General features: G+C 37.4%; 1 protein-coding gene across 1 annotated transcript in view; it reads right to left on the minus strand.

Annotated features, from left to right (window-relative positions):
* ntrk3a (neurotrophic tyrosine kinase, receptor, type 3a) overlaps positions 1-17,290 on the minus strand; it is a 948,732-nt gene that overhangs the window by 565,891 nt on the left and 365,551 nt on the right. The window contains exon 4 of the mRNA XM_028822657.2: positions 5,980-6,048. Coding sequence (XP_028678490.2) covers positions 5,980-6,048 — 69 coding nt within the window. The remainder of the gene's footprint in view (positions 1-5,979; positions 6,049-17,290) is intronic.

Raw genomic sequence — 17,290 nt, forward strand, 5'->3', positions numbered from 1 at the left:
TAAGAATGAATGACAGTCTACAATAATAAGCTATTTGGATTAAATATTGCAGGAAGCTTTAAGCTTCCATATAAAATCCTCATAAATAGGTATTTCTATCAGACTTCATTCAGATTCATGTTTGGCTTAATTTCAAGAGAATGCAGCGGGGAAGCAGCCCAGTGCTCTTTTAGTCTTTAATTCCATTTTATTTCCAAAACCACCACCTGTTGCCTGTAAACATACAGTACACGAGAAGGCATAGGATGAAGCTGACAAATGACAAACTCTCCGCATATACTTTAGCATGCAGAAAAGAACTACAGGATATAAATTTAATGGAACGGAAAACAATTATTGAGAAGGTTCTCTGATTAAAGGCATTTCAGGAAATCTATCCTAACTTGCAAAATCTTGGTGGTAACACATTTCTTTTTAAAATCATTATATATTTATTATTACTGCAAGCTTGGAGAACAAGAAATGTGTTTCATATCAAATAGCAACATAGGAAACCTTTGTCTCCATTTAATCCTTCACTAATAGAATCAAAGCAACCGATGAGATTCATTTCCATGTTTTTCAGACCTTGACAGATTTTAAATTCTCTATCTGAGGTTTGACTGCAGCTTCTTATACTCTTTCTAGAACTGGATTGTAAGAATAGCTTTTTGGTCGAATGCCATAAATTTAAGATCATCACTTGCCTATTTGCAAGTATATTATCTCTCTCATTAAAATGATTAAAAATAATAATGATATGCAACATTTGTTTATTTAAGACAGCCTGGTTTCTGTAGTGAGAGGATAAGGTGCACACTATTAGGAAATTAATTAATCATACCCTGGGGTAATGCGATGTGTTAACTCAATGGAGCATAGATATTTTTTGCTGGAAAATAATACCTAGTTACATGCATATATAATGAATTTATATTGAATATCTATTCTTATTAAATCAGGAAAGTATTCATATTTAAATACACAAAAATACATTCAGATGTAAAATACATTCATGTAAAATACATTCAGAATGGAACACATTCAAAAAATATCATCTTTTTGATCCATCTTCCTTCACATTCATGTATTGGAATAAGCAAATATAAATAATTAATGAATCGTATTGGTCTCCTTTTGTTTCTGGACATGATAACTCAACAGTTTATCACCTTTACATAAAATTTACAACCATAATTTCTTTCAATGGTTAGACAGTGAGATATCCTACATTAGTATTTTTTCAATTGCCCCGAGTCTAGTTTTATGAACTGCTAAAATGTACATATTGAGCTAAAATGTATCTCAAGATCATCACTCCTGTTATTTAAAATTCACCTCTGCACAACACATAATATGTAAGTCTATGCATGTGAATTATATTGATATGAATCCTTATTTGCTAATACGTCACCTTTTTGGCACCATTATCCAATCCAACTTTTTACCTGCGAAAATTCACAGAAACCAGAGATCATTGTGGCAGAAATGTAAGCAAAGTTGTAACCAGGAGGAATACACTTAGGGATACAAACACAGCAGATTCATTTCTAGCTATCTGTCATCCAAAATCACTTCTTTGGACTTAGATGGAAGCAAAAACTTAATGTGAAAACTGCAAGAATACATAAAGTTTACACTGAAGGCAACTCAGCAATAACCTGATCCACAATTAAAGAATTACAAGACAGCTGTCACACCCATTGCATGATTATGACAAATATAATTGTAAAAATACAATGGGCAAAAAGGGAGATTAATTAACAAAATTAACAAAATTCTAGTTAAGTCAGCAACAGAAATATGATTACAAGAATTTAAATTGTAACATGCTGTAATACTCTGTTACTATGAAAAGTAGTTATATTACAGAGACCTATTCCTTTGTACCACATTACCCCCAACCCTGCCCAGCATGTAAATAATTCCAAGCTGTAAGGAAACTCCTGAAAAGATCAGAAAAATGGTTAATATCCATCAGTCTGGAAAGGGCTTTACAGCCAATGTTAAAGCCCTGGGACTCGACTAAACCACAGTGACAGCCAAAATCCCCAAATATAAACACCCGGAACAGCAATGGAAATTTCCAGGAGTGGCTGCCCTGCCAACATTACACAAAAGCAGCTGTATAAAATCATTCAGGAAGTCAGAAAGATGTTTAACATTAAATCCAGGCTGAGGCTTCTCTTGCCTCAGGTAATGTCAATGTTCCTGACTCCAAAACCAGAAAGACACAAAGGAACAATGAATTTCATTAAACAGTAGCACGATGGAAACCACTGCTAACTAAGAAGAAGCAACATATTAAAACTTCTCTAGCGTCTGCCAATAAACATCTAGATGAACTGTTAGCCTTTTTGGACAACATGGATCCTCTGATGTCTGGTGTAAAGCAAAACAGTGAATTCCACGATAAGAACATCATACCAACATTCAACTATAGTGGTGGTGCGTGATACATAGGGATGCTTTTCTGCCTCATGACCCGGATCATATACGGAAATTGAAACAACCAAAAATTCTGTTCTGGATCTGAAAATTCTTTAGGAGAATGTCCAGTTATCCATCTGTGAACTGAAACTTAGTTGAGTCATAAAGCAAGATGATGATCCAAAGCTCAGAACAAGGATTGTATCAGAATGAATGAAAGGAAGCCAAATTAAAATTTTAGACTGGCCTAGTAAAATTCCATAACTAAACCCAACAGAAATGCCGTGGCAGCTTCTTATACTCAACAATTGGCAATGTTTCTGAATTAAAGCAGTTTGCAAGGAAGAATGGGCCTAAACTCCTGCATAGCGATGTAGAAACCTGATATTGAATAAGAGGGAAAAATCTGGTTAAAGGCACTGAGGTTAAAGGTAGCATAAGAAGTTATTTAGCCTAGAAGGGCAATCATTTCACAGTTTGTGTTGGAAAATTTTGTTCATTTAATAAATGACATAAGTAAAAAAGTGCTGTTTGTTCACTTAGATGCCCCTTATTTAATGATACAATTTGGTTAAAGACCTGAAAACATTCAAATGTCAAATTGCATTGTAGATATCTGCAAATGCTATTTAGATATCTTAACATAATTCTCTGTCTTTTTAAAGAAATCCTACAATGTATTTCAGATATTTTGAAAAAAAACCGAAGATATCTTGAAATACATTTTAAGATATCTAAAATGGAGCAGAGGCCCATTTTAAGATATCTCAAAATAATTCTGAAACTTCTGAAAAACATTTTGAGATGTCTCAAAATAACATCCTGCATATTTTCAGATATCTAAAATGCATTTCAAGATATCTGAAATCCATTTAAACATGTCTTAAAATAGACAGGAAGATCTATTGAAAGAATAGGAAATTTAACACAAAAGTGTTTTTGAGATATCTCCAAATGTATTTGGGGTGTCTTGGAAAGCACAGGAAGTTATTTGACATACTGTATCTCAAAAAGCATTTCACATCTCTCAAAATGTTCAATGCATCATTTCAAGATATCAACAGGTCTCTTTGAGGCATCTTAAAATGCATTTCAGATTATCTTGAAGTAAAAATATTTTCACATATTTGTAATTTTGTATCTATATCTTAAATTTACTTCTTTTTTTTACTGAATTTATTAAAAGCATATAACATTCCTTACAATCAAGTCAAAAATAACAAAACTAAAATCAAATCAACCCCCACCCATGAGAAAGAGAGGAAGGCCAACAACCAGAGTAAAACAACTGAGAGTAGTAAAAAAGAGAAAAAGAAGTCCCCCCCCCCCCCCCCCCCCCCCCAATATAAATGCTTATACTAAAATGTTATTCATTAGGTCCTGCCAGGTTTAAAAAAAAAGTTTTGAACAGATCTTCTAAGAGAGAATTTGATTTTTTCCAGTTTCCAATAGTATATAACATCAGTTACCCACTGACTTAAAAGAGGTGGGCTAGGATTCTTCCAGTTGAGCAAGATAAGTCTACGTGCTGAATTAACTCGAGCTCCATATGCACAAAGCATACAATTATTCAACTTAAAAATTTCTATTGAGCACATCTGTCTGATTTAAAACTGTCCAAAATGTTAATAACAAGGGCAAGATCCAACCTGCGAACGTTGCAATCAAGTCCCAGCCTCACTGGGTCACATGTTTTGGGCCTGCACCAAATTAACATCATTCATGCCTTTCAGAAAGCCTTGGTGTCACAATCCCTCCTAATCCATTAACAGCTGTGTTTGGTGGACTTCCAGAGGGGCTTAAAGTGGAGAAGGACAAACTAACTGTCATCACCTTTACTACACTATTGGCATGTAGACTTATCTTGCTCAACTGGAAGAATCCTAACTCACCTCTTTTAAGCCAATGGATAACTGTTGTTATATACTATCTAAAATTGGAAAAAATCAAATTTACACTTAGAGGATCTGTTCAAATCCTTTTCAAAACTTGGCAGGATCTAATCAATTACATTTTAGAATAAGCATTTAAATTGAGGAAGTTGATTCCCTCCCCTCTTTTTATTAATTCTATTTATTTTTATTCATTTATTGACTTACATATTTTTACTATTATTAAAGTTTTACTTTGCTGACCTAGCTCTCTTTCTCATGGATGGGGGTCGATTTATTTCGAACCTAATTTTGCTAAACTTGATTTGCATATATGGAATGTTATCTGAATTTAATAAAATTAGTAAAATGTTACACGTGCTAATAGTGAAGTAAAGGCAATTACAGTTTGTTTGTCCTTCTCCACTTTAAGCCCATCTGGGAGTTCACCAAACATCTCTGTTAGGGGATTAGGAGGGTTTGGGACACCAAGGCTGTCTGAAGGGCATTTAAAGATTTTCATCCAGAATGATGTTAATTTGGTGCATGCCCAAAACATGTGGCCCAGTGAAAATTTTAAATTTACTTCTAGATATCATAAAATGCTTTTTGAGATATCTCTAAATGTTAATTTGGCTTGCCATTATTCATAGATCAGTAGGCATAAAAGTAATATTCTTTTCTTCCTAATGTTTTGTTTGGGTAGAAGAAAAGTAAGGCATTGTATTAATTAACAAATGGGGGACATTTTTTAATACTTGCTGCACATGAACAGGAGTGTTACTTAATGTCAACTGTTCAAAACATCTTACTTGTGCACATCCGTGAAGAAACTAAACACTAGCTGAGTGCTGTGAAATCTAAAGCTTGTACCTTGTATTCCAATTTGTTAAACAATAGATAGTCTTCAAACCTTATCATCAGAAATACAAGACAGGATGTCACATTTCCTGTTTTTCTCATCACAGTTTACAATAATAGCCAAGTGGCATGTTTAAAAAGAAGTTCACAATTAATACAATTAAGAGTAATAAAAATTACATTATTATAAAGAATTAGTATATAACATCCACAGAAGGCATGACTTTTTTCACCATAGGTAATGTTTTTCATATGTTGTTATGAAAAAAGCCAGCAGTGTCTCTGTCATGGTGCAACAGCCTTGTTACGTTGAGGCTTTTTAAGGTGGAGAAAGTCGCTGGCACAGCACGCAGATTTTAAACCCACAGTGACAAACTGCTTTATCGGAATTGGTGTTGTACTGTTGACTTATCCACCCAGACACTCTACTCAGGATCTTCACAAACATTTATAATGCTTGCAACCTCAGGCTTGAATTGCATTAAACCAAAAACAGTCTAGTGTTTAATAAAGTATGTTAATTCCTGTATTGCACTATTTCTAAAATACATAAAAACACAAAAATTGGAAATGAAGTTGTAATAGGTTTGACCTACCAATTTATAATATGGCATCCTTTGAAAATATGAGTTGTGAGCAACGCATTAGACTATGTTAGCTGCACGTCATTTTTTAGTTAAGATATGTAAAATGTTTCCAGTTCCATCTCTGCATTTGCAAACATCTTTTCTGTAATTATCATGAGTACTATCTATCCCACTTAACAAAAAAAAACCACTTGGTAAAAGATGACAAACATCCAGATTTAATATAGAGAATATTTTCGTGTAAAACTTACAGTTCTGAGAGTTGCAATGTCTGAAAAAGCTGCCATGACAAGGTGGTCAGAGGGTTTCTGGAAAAATTTCTGTAAGTATAAAAAGAAAGAGAAAGAAATGAAGAAATTAAGAGAAGCATAAAAATGAGCCCCAATTCCTTAAGTATGAGAATAAACAAAGTGAGTGAGCTTAAATTACTATGAATTGTACAAGCCACCCATTCAAAAGAGAAATTTGTGTGGTGTTGCTGGAGCCAGGAAATCCAACACAAAGCTCACAGTACAGGGGACCTTAAAGCCAACACATTCAATGCCATGCACACTACTTGGGATCAGACATTTGGCACATTTAGAATGGAGACTGCATTATGAGGAACTCGATGACCAAGATGCATTGAATAAGGGCCTGCTACTTGGGAATGCAAAACTAGCTCAAATAAATTCAAAGAATGCAAAGTTGTGGAAAGTTGGATCCAAAACAATCAAAACAGAACATTCATTCTACTCTACATTTCTGACCCCGGCAATGACGTGCTTGAGAACAGGAGATGGCATGGGGTGAACCGTCTATAATGAGAGTGTGGGACATGCCCCCGGGCACTGAGTGTGATTAGCTGGGTTTGGCTTTTATGAATAACCACTCGACCAAAGGTAAAGGGCACTGAACAAATTTAACCAGCATGCCCTGTGGCTAGGGAGAAACAAAAAAACGAAATTAAAGATTATATCAGCTCCAAGATTTATCCAGTAATGAGAGAAACAAATTCAATTGAAAAAAACAACAAAAAAATAAAAGATCAGTGGTTAAGAATACATAAAGTTATGTTTTTGTATACCACTCTTCAAGTTATTATAGCTGATAGTGCTGAACTGACAATGAAAAAGAGTCAGTCAGTAAAGAAATTAATTTATTAAACCACGTAACATACTAGAGAGATAGAATATAGGAATGAACAGTTCATGCCACAGACTGCTGTAAAGAGAACTTGGAAACTGATTCCCCTAATACGGCAAGAAGTTTACAAAAAACAAATAATCAGGATTTTTTTTTCAAAAGAAAGAAATATTTCACAGACAGACACATGGCTGGTACTGTATCTACCCTCTCCATGACTGGCACACTAAACACAAGGGTTGTGCCTTGAACATCCATCCATCCATTTTCCAACCCGCTGAATCCGAACACAGGGTCACGGGGGTCCGCTGGAGCCTATCCCAGCCAACACAGGGCACAAGGCAGGAACCAATCCTGGGCAGGGTGCCAACCTACCGCAGGACACACACAAACACACCCACACACCAAGCACACACTAGGGCCAATTTAGAATTGCCAATCCACCTAACCTGCATGTCTTTGGACTGTGGGAGGAAACCCACGCAGACACGGGGAGAACATGCAAACTCCACGCAAGGAGGACCCGGGAAGTGAACCCAGGTCCCCCAACTGCGGGGCAGCAGCGCTACCCATTGCGCCACCATGCCGGCCTGTGCCTTGAACAATACTGCTAAAACTTACACATACAGGAATTCACTTTCTGGTGGAAAAAAATACACTAACAGCCACTAACAGCTTCTCATAATAAACCCTTGGTATAATCTAGTGGTTCTCAATCTTTCTTATAGTCTGACCCCATTTTCAAGCAAAACAAAACCTGTTGCCTCCATTATTTTCTGTTTAAGCGATAAATCACTTGATTTACACCTGCAAAGTGACATTAGGTTATTTGTGACGACCTACCAAATAGTGAAATTATGGACTAAAGCCCTAAGGACAGTGCACATTCAAAGAGAGGCCAGACAAGTGATGCAGTTGGATGTTACTAAGGTAGAGACAGAGATCATCATCAAATTGCAATCTGGACCTACATTTGTTTTCACTGATGTCATGCAGTAAATCCAGACTGAATTCATTTCCTAAGTGCATTTTATGACAAAAAATAAATTGCAAGAGTTTTACTTGCAAAGGAGACTTTCAATATCTAATCACACATGTGGTCAATGACAGTCTCCTGCTGAGACTGCTGGACCAACTGCCAACTCTGAAAGAATTTCAGATCCATCTATCTTCCCAATTACTATCCATGGTAGAGTAGTTTGTGAATTGCTTCTAAATCCTCATTGAATGACTGCACAGTATCTCTTTCAGCTTGTGCATTGGAATGGTCTCATTCAGGATACCACCCAGCAGTGAAAGCATTTTGGAGTTTTGACTTTGGACACAAGAGTGGCTCAAGTGCAGTTGCTAAATCTAGTTTTTGCTTTTTAGGATAAGTACAAGCATTCTGTGTCGCATTCTTACAGTTCTGCATTCAGAACATTAGGTTGATCAAATAATGTCACAAGATACACCAACAGGGCCAGTCACCTTTTCAGCTAAATATGATTGTTTGTCTGCAGTGAAAATTTGTATCTGTTCTTTGACCTCAATTAAGAAACTCAGTACTCATCCATGGGACAGCCACCTCAATTCAGTGCAATAAAAGAGTTGGAGATGGTTTTGTACTGCTTGTGCAGGGCAATACCAATTATGAGATAATGGAATCAGAAGATAGTATAGGCATGTCTAAATTCAAACAAAGGTCATAAGCAGAAGACAATAACTGAGTAAACAAAGCATTGGATGTGTAGCCAGAATCGTGGTCACAAAGCAGTGCAGAGAAATTGAAGGCAAAAAAGGAACACATACTGTAAGAAAGAGCCAAAATGTGGATTGTAATTTGAAGTCAAAGGGCATAGTGAGAAGTTAAGCAAAATGATACCTTTTATTGGCTAACTAGAAAGATTACAATATGCAAGCTTTCGAGGCAACTCTTACCTCTTACATCTTGCCTGAAGAAGGGGCCTGAGTTGCCTCGAAAGCTTACATATTGTAATCTTTCTAGTTAGCCAATAAATTGTCATTTTGCTTAACTTCTCACTACATCCATAATGGCTAACACGGTACAACACCCTAGTGCTAAAGTCAAAGGACAGAAAATATCATTGTAACCAGAAAACGGTGAACTAAAAATAAGACATGATGCTAAGGTTTTGTCTTTTGTGAATACAATTTTTATCAGCATAGCTAACGTCAACAAAGCTATCGCAAAATGGCAGAACTCTTAAAATGGTACAGCAAGAGAACATAATTCATTTTTTTAAATGTTAAAAACAAATGCAAACACCAAATTACTATACCCATTAGATTCCTTGGCCTCCAAAACATCAAACTATACTAAAAAATTTCAAGGGCCAAGGAATGGTTGTAAATACAGTGTGATGGACGGCTGGCTACAGACTCCGGTCGCCACCCCCAGGCCGCCAGGAGGAGCCCTCCGGACAGCAGGAACGTGCCCCGAGTTCCAGCAGGGCCTCATGGACTTTGTAGTTTTTATACACAGCCCTGCTGGATACCTTGGGGGCCACCGGGAGTCTCTGTAGGGTGGCTAGTGGGCTCTTGTGTGCCCTATAACCTGGGAGTACGTCATGGTCACGTGACAGGAAGGAATAAGGACTCTGGGAAAGCCCAGACTTTGAGCTGAGCTGGGAGGTAGGGTGGCGAAGTATCTGGGCGAGGAGGAGAGTATTGTATTGTGTGAGAGAGAATTATTATATGAGTAGTGTGGTGTGGAGGGTGCTTTGTGCACGTAAGTACAAAATAAAGAAGAGTTGTACTTTTACACCGTGTTTAGAGTGGTACCTGAGGGTTCAAGAGGTGGACAAAGCCTCTATCTGCTACAACAGTAAAACCTTGATTAACCATCAGTCCCTGTTAACCATCAGGGCCAAAAAAAAAAAGCGCACGCCAAAACATATACAGTAAATAACTGTACTACTACTGCCGTGCGGTACGATGTGCACATTGGAACAATTCTCTCTTGTGCTAGCGTGTATTGTTCTTCCCTAACGCCATGTGTCAGGCTGCATTTTGAAATCACAGTGTCAGTTACATACCTTCAGTTTTAATAGCGTTTCGCATCTTTTCTTTCCTGTTGCAGTTAATCTATTATACATTGTTATGGCTGATAAACTTAAGCATACGGTGTTGAAATTGTCACAAAAAACTGAAATTATTAAATGTTTACAAAACAGCAAAAGTGCTTCAGTTTACAGAGTAGGAAGAACAACAGTGAACAATGCCAACAAAATTGAAAAACGTATTGAAAATGGAAACCACTGATGGTAATGTTATTGTGTATTAATGTTAATGTTCTCCTGTATTGTCATTTTCTTTTTAAATTCTGTTATATTATGTTTTGTTAATATATTGTGACATGCAGGCAGCTTGTGATGCGCTGCTGGGGAGCAGAAAGTGTGTAATGAATGCTGTAAGTGATGGGACTGGGGGAGGGGCTTCTGTACTGTAAGGAGCTGACACGCCTCTTAGGAGATGAGTGACAGGAGAAGTTAGGAGAAAAAGGAAGGGGCGGTGGAAGGAGGCAATAAGCAGGAGTGTTTGTGGTATAAAGAAATAAGGAACATGAGTGGCAGCAGATAAACTGATTGGTAGGGTGTAATCAGAATATAAATTTAATGTCACCGTGCAGTGTACAAAAATTATTTTATAAATCCACTCACATGTACAGGTCAGGCCAAAGTTAGTACACAGGGGCTCTCAGCATCTAGAACTGCTAGGCATGCATTTGAAGAGAGAAAGTTACAACTACGAAAATGGGGATTGTACTATTTCTGTATGTTAGAGATGAAATTGAATCCTCTAATTGCCTTGTTTGGAATCTAAGTAAGGGCCTGCACGTGGAGAAAACAGTATAAAAGACTTGGACAGCAGCCAAGTCTTTGGAGCCGACGGACGGAGGGGTGATAACGTCATCCGTCCTGAAAATCCTTCCATCGCAGCGACGAAAAATGGCAGACCGTATACATCAAGATCCCACCTTGGTAATTGTCTTGCTATGGCTTCCTTTGTCTGTAATGCCGCGTAAATTGTCATTAAAGAAAGCTAAGGTATTTTCTCTTATGTGATTTCTGGCCGCCATATCACTATGGGAGAGATATCGCCTTTTAATATTATATCTATATAGTTTCGGCTTACTTAAAACGCTGCAATTACAAAAGCACTTATTCCAACTAGGGAGCTATCACCCTCTACAGGAAATATAGGGAAAGCTTTTTTTTTTGTTGTCTATCCATCCATCCATTTTCCAACCCGCTGAATCCGAACACAGGGTCACGGGGGTCTGCTGGAGCCAATCCCAGCCAACACAGGGCACAAGGCAGGAACCAATCCTGGGCAGGGTGCCAACCCACCGCAGGACACACACAAACACACCCACACACCAAGCACACACTAGGGCCAATGTAGAATCGCCAATCCACCTAACCTGCATGTCTTTGGACTGTGGGAGGAAACCGGAGCGCCCGGAGGAAACCCACGCAGACACGGGGAGAACATGCAAACTCCACGCAGGGAGGACCCGGGAAGCGAACCCAGGTCCCCAGGTCTCCCAACTGCAAGGCAGCAGCGCTACCCACTGCGCCACCTCTTTTTTGTTGTTTTGGAAGTAAAATGTAGAAAACACCAGTACATCTGAGTTGTGTTTTCTTATTATGCTGGTCGTTGCAATATTATATGATTTAATAATTTTGTTAATAATATATTATATTTTGTTTTGTAAATAAATATGACTATTCACTAATCTACAGTATATCATTTTTAAAGTAGCTATTCTGTTATCTGTCTTTTCTCTTATCCGTCATAGCCTCAGTTCCAACTCTTGATGGATATTCGAGGTTTTACTGTAATTTAAATCATAAGCCACATCATGACAGGTGGTGTTCAGCCTCTTCACACAGTATTTTGAACATAATGTACATAGAACTTGCTGCACTTGTCTTCATGGCACTAACGCTACAAACTGTTACATCAAGCTCCCATTTAAAGTGTGGGTAGCATTTTCCGCTGTCATAGTATAAGCTCCATTACTACAGATTCCAACACATTTATTGAAAATATGCTCTCCCGTTGCATGATCGGGCAAAAGCTGACAAAATAAAAAGACTTCTTAATGCTGGCCTTTATTCTCAACCCAATAAATGCTGAAAGCTGCACTTAGTTAGACGTGTCTGTTGCTCCATCAATTTTCAAGGCACAGAAAAGACAGTTTGGGGATATTTGTTATTAATTGGCTGTTAATGTCTCCAGCCATGTTTTGAATGTGCATTGTGATAGTGTCATTTGACAGTGGGATAGCTGTCATTTTTTCTTTGGCCAAATGTGATTGAAACTACCTCATTAGCCCATGGCAAGGAAATTCTCTAAGCCATGTTATGAGATTTGCCAGTTTTGGAGATCCAGTGGGTCACAACAAGGACATGTATACTCTCCTTTTCATTCACCATGTAAGCAGTTTTTAGTACTTTTTTTGTCCCTGTAGTTCAGTAAGTTTTCTTCTGAAATAATCTATTGATTACAGTGTCAAATGAATGTTGCTTAAAATTAAAAAACATTTTTGGTAAAACTTATATTTATTTTAAAACAACTCAGGAACTCATCTTGACTTACCCCAAATTTCAGAACCACTGTACTAATGTAATGATCCACTGCCCTCTCAAAGAGGAGTCATGCAGCATTCACACAAAGGACATAGTTGCTCATATCAAGTCAGTTGACCTCTTTTTTTGTTGCATATCTTCCATCCATGACCCTGTGTTCGGATTCAGCGGGTTGGAAAATGGATGGATGGATGGATGGATCTTCCATCCATTCATTTTTTGAAACACGAATAAACAAAATTGTTCAGCTGGGCATCACCTGAAAACACTGCCTATCCCAGCAATGTCAGGTGCAAGGAAAGAAATAACCCCACACCTGACATCAATCCTTCACAGAGGACATTCATGCAGGCAAACACACCCAACTAACAGTGGGCCAGTTCATCTAACACTCGTGTCTTTGGGATGTGGAAGGGAAATCAGGTTACCTGACACAGAAAAAATGTGCTAAGAGATGGCTCCCAGAGTTCATTTAAACACAAGTCACTCAAGTAGTGAGCCAGCCACTTCCTCTTCCATAATGACCGACTGTCCACATACTTTCAAAAATTGCTTTGTGTATTACAGGACTGTAGACAGCTAGATCCTGTTCAATTAGAATAAGGCCTTAATCAGCAATGGATGAGGCAGTACACATGCAAGAACCCATACTGAGGTCCAACAAGGTCACTACAGAATTATGATTTAATCTGACATATTTTTGGAATATAGTAAAAACAGAACTACTGTATTTGTTAATGCAGTGAGAATTTGCTCACTCCATATAGAAAGTAACAGTATTGTAAGTCTTATTCGCTGGAATTGTGGGGAAGCAGTTCTAAACAGGGGCAGCGCGGTGGTGTAGTGGTAGCGCTACTGCCTTGCAGTAAGGAGACCTGGGTTCATTTCCCTGTTTGGAGTTTGCATGTTCTCCCCGTGTCTGCGTGGGTTTCCTCTCACAGTCCAAAGGCACGCAGGTTAGGAGCACTGGTGATCCTAAATTGTCCCTAGTGTGTGCTTGGTGAGTGTGTGTGTGTGTCCTGTGGTGGGCTGGCGCCCTGCCCGGGATTTGTTCCTGCCTTGTGCCCTGTGCTGGATGGGATTGGCTTCAGCAGACCCCCGTGACCCTGTGTTAGGATATAGTGGGTTGGACAACGACTGACTGACAGTTCTAAACATTGTGTCAGTGTGCTTCCCAATAATGATAACCTGAACATGCAAAAATGTTAATAGCCTCTTGTACTTCTACACACATAGAGGGTGCTATAATAATGGCACTACGGATTATTTGACATGCTGAGATGATAGATGTATTCCTCCCTTGTGACAAATGATCATTCTGAAGTTTAGACATCACAGAATATGAACGAATGTACAAGAATAATTAAGATTTATAAAGTAAATCAAAACTATAAACAACATGAAATGAATTGGAAAATAAACTAATAAAAAGAAGTGTAAACTGAAAAAATTTTCTAATTGTAGGTTATTGTTGACTGAAAATTCAGCACAACCCACAACACTGACCCACCCTAGTAAGGAAGTCAAGTCTGTAGAGCAAAGCATCTGCACTGAATTCAACAGAATGCCCAAACCTATATGATGGTGTCGATCGGAATGAGCATACATACACAGAGAAGCCATGACAGTATCAAATGAAGATACATATAAATACACAATTATGAATACTGGCAAACTGGAAAGTAAATCAACAGGCAGAAGTTTAAAACACTGGTTGTCAAGCACATATAATAAAAAGTAACAAGAAAAACACATGAATCCTAAAAAAAAGACTGGTGGCACGATGAAGACTTCTGGTTAGTGCTGCTACCACACAGATCTGATGTTCTGGGTTCAAATCTTGCCCTGATTGCAATCCTATTGGAGTTTGCACATTGTTCCTGTCTGTGTTTGTTTCTCACTGATTCCAAAGATATGCATGTTTGGTTAACTAGATATTCTAAATTGCCTGCACCTAGTGCTGTCACAATGGGCACCTTTCTATTCAGACTGTAAATTGAATGAAGGGGGTTTAGAAATGTTATATCTAAGCAAAACAAGGCTTGATTTAGTACAATACTAGTACACAACTCATCAACCGGGCTCACATTTTATTTATGCTGCTTTTTCACTTATCAAAAGAGTTGAAGAAAACTCAGTCCTTAACCTAACAGGATAACCTTGTAAAGTCTTGGCTTCTAAAGGCACATACAGAGATGTAATTGACTTTGCCCAATCACTTTTGTTTGTTATGAATTTTCATTGTGACAGCTAACAATCAGCTAATGTAATGTAATGGGTTTCCTGTATTAAATATTCTCAAATTTTCAAAGCTATTAATAGAGTTGATGCAGCAGTATCATTTCAATTAAAATGTAAATCACAGACAACTGTAAAAATGTAGAGGAATGACATTCAAGTTAAAATCCAGGAAGTACATATAGGAGGTCACCAAAATCTGGAACAAATTACCAACTCAAGGTATGTGTATGAAATATAAGGACAACTTACAATTAGTCATTGGCTGGCTAAATAAGCTCGATGGGCTGAATACTCTCGTATTGTTTGTAAAAGTCCTTATGTTCTTATGTATTGCATTCCATGGAAGTTCAGGTATTAGAAGTGCTTACATTCATTTTGCAAGTGGAACACAAGCACTTTTCAACTTCAGTAAGCACATACTTGCATAAGCAGTGATATCATTCAATACATCATAAAGCTTCTAAACAAACCAACATATCAGCCCTAGATTACTAGAGGTGGAGTACTATTGCTAAATAGTGGCTTTTTTTAATGTCATATATTATTGATAGACTAAGCTCAAGTATTTTTTATTTATTTGTTTTGCATTCTTACACCATGACTTAGTATAGGAGTCTGCTAAAATTTGCATTGTGCCACTGTGAGAATGCTTTACTCGCCACATGCTCTGACCATGTGAAAGTTAAGGATTTGGATTCATTTGATTCAATTGGCATAAAACAAGCATTTTGTCTAACACTGGCATATTGAAATCAAGAATTCTGGCACAGTACAAAGTAGCAAAGACTCTTCTTGACAGAAGCGCTTGAAGGCTGATTTAGAACTCATAAACTGATGTAATCAAAGAGGAAGCAGTGAAGCAAGAAACCTCAGTTGAAAATACTTGTCATATTTGGCTGCATTTTTCGCAGGCTTCTGTGAAAATGTGTTTGTTTCTGTCCTGATTGACAAAACTTCCTCTCAACCTGAGCTACAACAAAGCTCTCTAAACAAAAGAAAAGAAGGCTAATGCCCTTATGATAAAAATAAAAGGATGTAAAGCTTCATAGGGTATTTTTTTACGTATGGTTAATTAACATGACATGTTTATCGGATTTTGTGAACTAAATAGCGTTCAACACTTGCTGGTTTATGAAACTCTAATCATTTATTTAAAATAACACATCGACGGTATACAGTATATGTATTTTTGGCAACATATATCTAAGTACTTGCTAGTATTTAAGTTTGTATATATACACAGTATGTTTAAACAACATTTTAAATATGAAACATTCTAACCTTAACATTATAGCAGGATTGACAACTTTATTATAAAAACAAAGGTTTATTTCACAAGGACACACCCAGAGCTAAATTTAAACGTGCTTTTTTGTTATGTAGTATGTTATTAAGAAGAACAGATTGATGCATTTTAAATTAAATTTGTATTTCATTCAAATAGAGACAAGATACTTAATGATCATCTTACTTCCATGTAGGCTGGCGAACATCTGCCACTCGTTGTCGTCATGACAAATGTTTATGTTTAAGTTGTTTGTTCCTGCTTTTCTGCTTTTATTCTAAAGTTCATCAAAATCCTGGAGTGAGATGCAAACTTGAATATATTGTATGTCTGAACTCAGTGTGGGGTTCATGTGTTGTTTGAGGTCTCTCTGCTCTCTGGTTTGCTTTCCGGTGTACGATCAAATCTTTTTTGACTTCAGATTTCCATCCTGACCCACTAACTAGTGAACTGTTGTTCAGGTTTATCTGACTTACTGAACTAAATTTATTTTAATGTTACATTTATTTGCTACCCTCACACAATTCAAGTGGATGTGCTGGAAAGAAGGTATTCATTTGCTAAATTATAATACTTTAATTTTATTTTTAAAGTGCTTCAGTTGATCTTCTAGATCTTCAAATTATGGCCACAGGGCCAGATGCTGCTAGGGTTCACGCTATGGGATGCTAGATATAACTGGCACAGATGTAGGCTAGGGTGGATGTCCGAATGTCATTATGTAAGATTAGGTGTTCACTGAAAGATGTAGGGATGCAGATGGCAAACTGTGAGGATTTAAAGAGACCTGTCCCTGCAACATGGGCAACATTTACCTCATACAATGATAAATGAACAACATCATTATTAAATGCAGCAAGAGTTTAAAGTAAGATAGAATAAGAACATGGACTGTAATAGTAATAACAAGCCCAGGTCATAACTGGGAGAAGGAATCAAACAATGTCCAGGACACAAGACAAAATCATAGATCTAGTAATTTACCGATAGAGTCAAGAATGATAATATTTCATGTAGTCTAAGCAAAAGTGCAAACAGAAAAGAATCTGTAACCAGAGAGATCTATAAAATATAACAAGAGAGTTTTTCTGTTTTGATTTATCCACAAACGTGGACAGCTAAGAATGCTGACCTTTATGCCAACACAGTAATAATGTCATGTACACTTAAGTTATATAATGCACTAGTGAGGCCTCACTTGTTGTACTGTGTTCAGTTCTAGTCTCAATGTTACAAAACAGAAATAGCAGCACTAGAGAAAGTCCCAAGAAGAGCAACTAGACTGTTCCCGGGACTAAGAGAGGTGAACTCTTT

This window comes from Erpetoichthys calabaricus, chromosome 17 (genome assembly GCF_900747795.2).
Source record: "Erpetoichthys calabaricus chromosome 17, fErpCal1.3, whole genome shotgun sequence".
NCBI lineage: Eukaryota > Metazoa > Chordata > Cladistia > Polypteriformes > Polypteridae > Erpetoichthys > Erpetoichthys calabaricus.